This window comes from Ochotona princeps, chromosome 1 (genome assembly GCF_030435755.1).
Source record: "Ochotona princeps isolate mOchPri1 chromosome 1, mOchPri1.hap1, whole genome shotgun sequence".
In the NCBI taxonomy this organism is placed as follows: Eukaryota; Metazoa; Chordata; class Mammalia; order Lagomorpha; family Ochotonidae; genus Ochotona; species Ochotona princeps.
Genome location: NC_080832.1, coordinates 115,634,581 through 115,642,770, shown reverse-complemented (window position 1 = coordinate 115,642,770; position 8,190 = coordinate 115,634,581). Strand labels below are relative to the sequence as shown.

The following is an 8,190-nucleotide window of genomic DNA, read 5'->3' as shown; positions in this document are numbered from 1 at the left end:
TTCATTTCTGATTCAACTTTCTGCTAGTGGCCAGGGAGGACACTGGAGGAGGACCCAAGTCCTTGGTTCCCTGTACCCACTGGGGGAGGACTCAAAAGAGGATCTTGGCTCCTGGCTTTGGAACCAGCTCAGCTCTGGCCATTGTGGCCATTTGGGAATGAAGCAAAGGATAGAAGATATTTCTCTCTCTCTGTAACTCTGTCTTTTTTTTTTTTTTTAAGATCTATCTATCTATCTACCTATCTATCTATTGGAAAGGCAGATAAACAGAGAGAAGAAAATACAGAGAGAAAATCTTCCTTCCTTTGGTTCACTCCCCAAATAGCCAAAATGGCTGGAACTGAGCCAATCTGAAGCCAGGAGCTTCTTCCGGGTCTTCCACATGGGTGCAGGGTCCTAAAACTTTGGGCCATCCTTGACTGCTTTCCCAGGCCAGAAGTGGGAAGCTGGATGGGAAACGGAACAGCCAGAATACAAACCGGTACCAATATGGGATCCTGGTATGTGCAAGCCAAGGACTTTAGCCACTAGGCTACCATGCCAGGCTCAAACTCTGCCTTTCAAATATAAATATTTTAAAATAAATTTTAAAAATGTAAAAAGAAACTTTCTTTTCTTAAAATCTATGATTTGTGAGCTAAGACAAAACTGTTATGCTGGTTCATATCAACAGTTTTCATATCAGGTAAAAACTAGTGAGGGAAACCCAATGCCCACACACTGACTGGGAAGGGGTCTAGGGGAACCTATTGGGGATCTGAAAGTATATGGAACTGGGTGACAGCTCCAGAGTCACACACAATGGAAAAACTCATCATTGCACAGGTAAGAGGCATGCACCTTCCTGCCCTAAGTTATCCATCAACAACAGGAAATTAAAAAATGAGACGCATTAAAACAGTGCAAATGCTGCCTCCAGGTGATTCCCTTAGCTGTGCCTGCCCTGCCATAACCCCTAAACCTCCTGAGGTGGGGCGCGGGGGGGGGAGGGGGGCAGGGTGGCACTGTGGCAGCTTCCTTTATCAGCACAGCAGGGGTCTCCTGCAGCAAGAAGCCCCTGGGCAGGATGAGAGGAAAAGTGCCCTTCTGGGTGGGTGGCAGCTTGTCACACAAGAATGCATGGGCATTCCCTGTGGATCAGGCTGCCCTAAATTCATCTTCAAGCCAGGACACTTTGAGCGGGAAAGGGGGCTCCTTTTCCCCAGACAACAGGTCCACAGCAAAGTGTCCCACACAAGGGGATATGGGAGGAGGTAATGTCGTGATTTGAAACCTGCCAGGAAGTGCCCACGCTGGGGCATGCAAGCACGGGAGGCACAGGAGCTTGCCATGGTCATCCTGTTAGCAGGAGGGGTAGGGGTGCTTGCAGTTCAGAGAACCCGGTCTCCAGCCCGCACCTCAGCTGCTCCCCGAATTGCCTGTGCCTTCCCTGGAACTCCTGGGCCTGACCTCACTACTTGGAGGGCCCAGCCCACGGTTCCCCTGACCCCGCTCCCTTTCCCAGAAATCAGTTGCCCGAGCCCCTCGCCTGTGGTTCCCTCCTAGGCCCCAGCCTTTCCTGCCTTCAACTCAAACAGCAGCATCTTCTACACCCTGGGGGCTTCCCCGGGCCCCAACCCCGACCTAGAACCCGCCCGCCGCCTGCCACGCTGCCACTGCCGCTTCCTCTATAAAGGGACCCGCGCGTCCGGGCCCAGGGTCCCCACACAGCAGGTGAGGTTCTACTGCCCAGCTCCCTGGGCTGCTCCAGGAGGCAGCTCCTCGCCTCCTAGCTGGGCCACCTGGGCCCCAGCCCCTCCTGCGCCTTCTGCACGGGTTCTCCCCACCCCTCCCACCTGCCTGCTTAAGCCTGGGCCTTGGCGGATTTGCTTTTGGTTTGCCCCTGTGTGTCTGCTCCTCCAGCTGTGAGTCTCTCTCTTCCCCCTCCCCCGACAACCCCGACCCTATCATGTGCACCCTGCTCCCTTCCTGCTTGTCTCTTCTCTTTCTGCCTCCCTCTGCTCACCTCGGGGCTTCCCTGACTGTATCTCGTTTTCTTCTGTCTGTCGCCTTGCCTTTGGGGGTGGCTGTCTCATCAGGCAGGCGGTCGGGCGGGAGGTCCCTCTTCCGCTGTGGGTCCCGCCCCACTCACTGTCTCTCTCTCTCTCTCCCTCCCTGCAGGTTCTCCCCATGACAGCACCTGGACGTCTCTACCTCGCCCTCCTTCTGGGGCTACTGCTAGCCCTGCTGCCCGGGGCCCAGGTGAGGCGGTTGGGAGGATGGGAGCTGCTGGGGTGACCCAGCTGGACCTGAACCCCCCCACAGCTTCCCTCTGCGCTGTTCTCCCTTAGGGGCTCCCAGGTGCTGGTTTCCCGCCCTCAGCTGCCCAGACTGCCCGTCAGCACGTCCAGAAGCGCTTCAGCCACAGCACCCTCAAACCTGCTGCTCACCTCGTTGGTAAACATCCACCTGACCCTTAGACACATAGCCCCCGGGTCTCCTGTTACATCCCATCCAGGGACCCAAGTACAACCCATACCCTCCCCGGCTCCACTAAAAATATAAGTAGCCCACCAGCACCACCTCCCACTCCCTACCCCCAACAATGACCCTGGCTCTCAGTCCTCCAACGCCTGCTTCCTCAGGAGTGAGACTTCTGACTTAGCCCCTTGACCCTGTATCCCTATCCCTTGTGGCTCTTTACAGGAGATCCTAACACACATGATTCGCTACGCTGGAGGGCCAACACCGATCGGGCCTTTCTCCGCCATGGCTTCTCCCTGAGCAACAACTCCCTCTTGGTCCCTGTCAGTGGACTCTACTTCGTCTACTCCCAGGTGGTCTTCTCCGGGGAGGGCTGCTCCACCAAGACCATCCCCAATCCCCTCTACCTGGCCCATGAGGTCCACCTCTTCTCCTCGCAGTACTCCTTCCACGTGCCTCTCCTCAGCGCCCAGAAGTCCGTGTGCCCAGGGCCACAGGGCCCATGGGTGCGCTCCGTGTACCAGGGCGCCGTGTTCCTGCTCACTAAGGGAGACCAGCTGTCCACCCATACTGATGGCATCTCCCACTTACTCCTCAGCCCCAGCACTGTCTTCTTTGGAGCTTTTGCTCTGTAGACCTTAGAAAGATCCAGAAAGGAAGGGGAAAATTTTTTGTTGCAAGGCCTTCTCCTACGTTGCCTCCATCCTGTGTCAAGGATCATCGCTCCCCTCCACCCCACCCTTTGATGGTTCCAACAGTCTCAAGTCTTCAGCACTCAAGTCATCTGGTGCTTTCAAAGAAGGAATTCCAGGCACCCCAGGGGACCACACCTCCCTGAACCACCCCAATGTTCTGCCTAGAAATTCCCAGCACAGAGCAGCTCTTCCATTCCCACCGCTCTAGTGGGGCCAGGACCTGGACATGGGGCAGCTTGGGTGAAAGGCTAGAAGTGGGAAGGGGGACTATTTATAAAGGGGGAAAATTAAGTTATTTATTTATGGAGCATGAAGAGAGAGCATTGAGCAGGCTGAAGGGATGAAAGAGAGTGAGAAGGCATTGGCAGAACGTTCACCTAGAGGGAGAGAGAACAGGTCTGAGGAACTGAGGGCTCTAGAAGGAAGCGAAAGGCCCTCTAAGCCACCACTGCTTGACCAGACACCCCAGAGGGCGACATCTGCACCCTCGGTGAAGCCCAATAAACCTATTTGCTCTGAACCGTTGTCTGTCTGTGTTGTTTTGTCTTTCTGGGAAGGGAGCATTTCCCAGACCTCTCTGTGGAGTGCAGAGAGGGATGAAGGCCTCAGGGCAGGGCTGGGGGTCATTGCTGGTGTGGAGGTGTGTCAGGAGCTGTGTGGCCCCACACAGCTGAAGAGATGAAGAGACCCCAGGAGAGCCAGGGGTGTGAGGCCAGGTCCCATGGGCGTGGCAGTCAACCTGCTGCAGGGAAACCTAAGAATGAACTGGGAAAGCAGGAATAAGGGTGACCTGGGGACTTGTAGGGGTGGGAGACGGGAAAGGGTCTCTGAGAGCTATGGACACGAGGAGGAACGGGGGCTACAGGAGGTCTCTGGGGAGAAGTGATCCCACAAAATGGGAGTTGTCCCGGGAGATGAGGGTGCAGGTGAAGGAGTGATCCTTGCACAGGACACTAAGAAGTGGGGCAGTCCCCAGGCCCAGGGATGTGGCATATGGCAGGCTTTTGTGGACCTGCAGGGGATTGGTGAAAAAAAAAATTGGATTCCAGAATTCCCTTGGAAGCCAAAATTGAAACCAGTAATGTAGATCCAGGATCACAATGAAAGGAGAAGCAGGGGCCTGGAGAGCAAGAGATGGGTGTGAATTCCCAGGGCTGATTTCATTCCCTCTGGGGCTGTCCCAGACTTGTCCCTGCTACACGCCCACTCACCGAGCCCTGCCAGGGGCCCCATGCACGCCCTGATCTGCCTAGCCTCCAGCAACCTCCGTCCCCCCTCCCCCGCCCCCAGGGACTCAGACACCTGTCTGGGACCCAGCACCACTTTCCTCTCTGCTCTAGCTCCTCCCCACTCAAGAACTCAGCCACCTGAAGCCCCTCCTGTTGCAAGTTCTACCCAACACAGGTCCTGTCTGTAAATCAGAGGCCAGCAGCCCACAAACTTGTGCCCCACCAAAGCAATCATTGTAGGGGGCGGGGCAGGGAGGACCAGCTCCCCAGACTGCGGTGCACACACTGGCAACTGACTCAAGACGTTCCTCAGAATCCAGGTAGAGAAGGCGAAGAGTATCCCTGATGCCTGGGTGTCCCCAACTTTCCAAACTCCCGCCCCCGCCCCAGAGATGGAGAAGAAACCGAGAGAGAGAAGGTGCAGAGCCCACTACCGCTTCCTCCAGATGAGCTCATGGGTTTCTCCACCAAGGAAGTTTTCCGCTCGACGAACAAGAGCCTTTCCCCGCCCTCTGGCCCGCGGGCTATAAAGGCAGCTGTCTGCACAGCCAGCGAGAGAAGCTCACTCAGTGAGGACACCGGGGGACCAGCTAGAAGGGAGGGAGGCAACTCCAGAACCCTCGCTAACAGTGACGCTTAGACGCTACCCTGCCAGAGCAGCAGCCAGCTGAAGTTGCTGTCTTCCTCTCTCACACACACAGCCCCCTGGCTCCACCACCTTCCTCGGGAAAGGACACTATGAGCACTGAAAACATGATCCGGGACGTGGAGCTGGCTGAGGGGCAGCTCTCCAAGAAGACAGAGGCCTCCCAAGGTCCCAAGCGCTGCCTGTGTCTCAGCCTCTTCTCCTTCTTGCTTGTGGCGGGAGCCACCACGCTCTTCTGCCTGCTGCACTTCGGGGTGATCGGCCCTCAGGGCGAAGAGGTGAGTGCTGTGCCGGCCTCTCTTCCACTCAGCCACCCTGACAGAGCTGACCAGGTTGAGGGTGCTGATGGGCCAGAGAAAGGTGCACAGGCAAAGAAAGATGTGGGGAGAGCTGAGGACCGAAGACGGGAGGAGGGTGCTCACTCAACACAGGCTGTGTACAAGCCAATGAATGAATGAATGTGCAAGCAGATACGCATACACAATGGAAGATGTGGAGAGAGATGTGGGGTGTGGGCAGAGCAATAAGGAAAAATCAGTTGATATGGACAGAGATGGCAAGATAGAGATAAGGAGAGAGGGGGGGAATGAGCGAAAAGGAGGGATGAAGTTCTTCATGAGGGGGTTGTTGAATGGCGGGAAGGGAAGCAGGGAGGAAGGGAGGGAGGATCAAGGAATGGATGAAGAGAGGGCAGAGCACAAAGTTGGATGAGCTGTTGTTCATTTGCGGTGATTCCCTAATGTTAACCCTCTCCTTTTCTCCCAGCAGTTCCCAAACAACCTCCATCTAGTCAACCCTCTGGCCCAGACCCTCAGTAAGTATCTTCAACACTTCTACAAGTCTGGGTTTGCGGAGGAGGGAGAGAAGGGTTTAAGGGATTGGGGGGTATAGTCCTAGGTGGAAGCAGTTGGAGGACATGGGGTTTAGAGCTTGGGTTTTAGGAGAGAAGGAACAGAGATCAAAGTAGGAAGGTGTTGTCCAGAAAGGGTGAGGGGTCTAAACTTTCTCTTCCCCTGTTTTCTCTCCAGGATCAGCTTCTCGCACCCCGAGTGACAAGCCCGTAGCACACGTAGTAGGTAAGAGCCTGAATGTATATCTTGGACATTCAGGAGCATAAGAGACTGGGAAGGAGAGGAACTGAGGGCTGAACCAGACTGAGGGGCAGATATATTTGGGGGACACTGTGAGTCACAACATTGGGCTGCTCCAAATGGCCATGGAACAGCACAGCTTCCTGGGGGTGCTCAGAACCCCAGGGCCAGATGGGATGTGGGAAGGCCTATGGAGGGGCAGGAACCGGATGTGAGGGTAGGCAGAAGTTGGGGGCCAGGATGTGGAGGGCGAACTGTCAGAGTCACACTGACTCACCCCGCCCACCCTCTCTTTTCCTCCAGCAAACCCACAAAAGGAGGGCCAGCTTGAGTGGCTGAACCAGCGTGCTAACGCCCTCCTGGCCAATGGCCTGAAGCTGATAGACAACCAGCTGGTGGTGCCCAGGGATGGGCTCTACCTCGTCTACTCCCAGGTGCTCTTCAAGGGTCAAGCCTGCCCTTCCTACTTGCTCCTTACTCACACGGTCAGCCGCTTTGCTGTCTCCTACCCGAACAAGGTCAACCTCCTCTCTGCCATCAAGAGCCCCTGCCAGAAGGAGACCCCCGAAGGGACTGAGCCCATGGCCTGGTATGAGCCCATCTACCAGGGTGGAGTCTTCCAGCTGGAGAAGGGAGACCGACTCAGCACCGAAGTCAATATGCCCGACTATCTTGACCTGGCCGAGTCAGGGCAGGTGTACTTTGGCATCATTGCCTTGTGAGGGGACTGGCCGTGCACCCCTCCCCTGCCCCCTCACTCCACCCTTTCACTATTGGCTCGTTCAGTCCTTCTGAGCTTCTTCTGGCTTAGAAAGGGAAACGGGCTCAGACCTCAAGCTTACAATTTCAAGCAACACCACTTAGAAACCTGGACAGTGGGGATTGTATGGTACTGGCCACACCCAGAATTCAAGCTGAGGCCTCCAGACTTCTGGGGACTTCAGAATCAGATCCTTGGTTTCAACCTGGGACATCCAGAATCTGGGGGCCAGGGAGCTGTGGGTTCTGGACAGACGCTTCAGATTAGCCCCTGAGAAGTCCTCACCTAGAACTTGACACACACAGCCAGGCCTTCCTCTGCTCAGATGTTTCTGCCTGCCCCCTTCTATTTATGATTTCACTTGTGATGATTGACTATTTATTATTTATTGATTATTTATTTATTTACTGATGAATGTATTTATTTGGAAGGACAGAGTATTCTGGGGCACCCAGGTAGGAGCAGCCTGAGTTCACACATGTTTTCTGTGAAAACAGCTGAACCATAGGGTGATTCCACCTGGCTTCCTGGCCTCTGTGCTTCCATTGGCTTATGTGTTTGAAAAGATATTTATCTAATCAAGTTGTCTACATAATGCTGATTTGGTGACTGACTGTCGCTACATCGCTAAACCTCTGCTCCCCACGGGAGCTGTGTCAGTAATCGCCCTACTGGTCAGTGGCGAGAAATAAAGACTGCTTTAAAAAAATCAAGTCTCCTTCCCTCTTTCTTCTGTTTATTTGAAAAGTAGAGAGATAGCTCTAAAGATAAAGCTCCCATCCATGGTTTACTTTTCACATGCTGAAGCAAGGAGTCAGGAACTCAATCCAGGTCTTCCATGTGGGGTGACAAGAGCTCAAACACTGGAGCCTTCACCACTGTATCCCATGATCTGCATTAGCAGGGGGCTGGACTCAGCGACGGAACCAGGAATCAAATCTAGGCACTTGAACATGGGACCCACGAGTCTGAACCACAGATCAAATGCCCGCCCCTGAGTCTCTCTTGAAATTGATTCTGCATCTGTCTCTCCTTGGAGGGGGGGGCGGGGGAGATGAGGGGAAGCCCACTTTCTGAAGCTTGCTCTCTCTACAGGATTTGAGATCCTGAGGACCCCAGACTCCTGGGGTCCCAGAGACCCTACAGACACACAAATATTCCCTCATAAACCTAATTACCTCTCCCTTGGGGCTTGGGAATTTCCCACTCTGGGAATTCCAATCCCTGTTGGGAAAGTCCTGCAGCTCTTTCCTGCTATTGTGGCCTGACAGAGCAGGGGAGGTGCCACATTCTCAGGTACCTGAAT

At 54.6% G+C, this 8,190-nt stretch overlaps 2 protein-coding genes across 3 annotated transcripts; both read left to right on the top strand.

Annotated features, from left to right (window-relative positions):
- The first annotated feature begins 1,643 nt into the window (after window positions 1–1,643).
- LTA (lymphotoxin alpha) lies at window positions 1,644–3,671 on the top strand. Its single transcript, XM_004598718.2, has 4 exons — window positions 1,644–1,713; window positions 2,161–2,241; window positions 2,331–2,436; window positions 2,686–3,671. The coding sequence occupies exons 2-4, from the start codon at window positions 2,170–2,172 to the stop codon at window positions 3,096–3,098; spliced, it is 591 nt and encodes a 196-aa protein (XP_004598775.1). The 5' UTR covers window positions 1,644–1,713; window positions 2,161–2,169; the 3' UTR covers window positions 3,099–3,671.
- A 1,276-nt stretch (window positions 3,672–4,947) lies between these two features.
- On the top strand, window positions 4,948–6,919 carry TNF (tumor necrosis factor). 2 transcript variants are annotated; one of them, XM_004598717.2, is made up of 4 exons: window positions 4,948–5,311; window positions 5,802–5,847; window positions 6,062–6,109; window positions 6,428–6,919. In XM_004598717.2, the coding sequence occupies exons 1-4, from the start codon at window positions 5,126–5,128 to the stop codon at window positions 6,844–6,846; spliced, it is 699 nt and encodes a 232-aa protein (XP_004598774.1). In that variant the 5' UTR covers window positions 4,948–5,125; the 3' UTR covers window positions 6,847–6,919. The 2 variants fall into 2 exon arrangements, with proteins under 2 accessions (XP_004598774.1, XP_012786277.1); XM_012930823.2 differs by having other exon boundaries at window positions 5,799–5,847.
- Window positions 6,920–8,190: the final 1,271 nt, after the last annotated feature.

Coding starts and splice junctions, on each gene's coding strand:
- LTA (XM_004598718.2), top strand. CDS start 2,170: ATGACAGCACCTGGACGTCTCTACCTCGCCCTCCTTCTGGGGCTACTG. Junction 2,242..2,330: donor CCCTGCTGCCCGGGGCCCAG/GTGAGGCGGTTG, acceptor GTTCTCCCTTAG/GGGCTCCCAGGTGCTGGTTT. Junction 2,437..2,685: donor ACCTGCTGCTCACCTCGTTG/GTAAACATCCAC, acceptor GGCTCTTTACAG/GAGATCCTAACACACATGAT.
- TNF (XM_012930823.2), top strand. CDS start 5,126: ATGAGCACTGAAAACATGATCCGGGACGTGGAGCTGGCTGAGGGGCAG. Junction 5,848..6,061: donor CCCTCTGGCCCAGACCCTCA/GTAAGTATCTTC, acceptor TTTTCTCTCCAG/GATCAGCTTCTCGCACCCCG. Junction 6,110..6,427: donor GCCCGTAGCACACGTAGTAG/GTAAGAGCCTGA, acceptor CTTTTCCTCCAG/CAAACCCACAAAAGGAGGGC.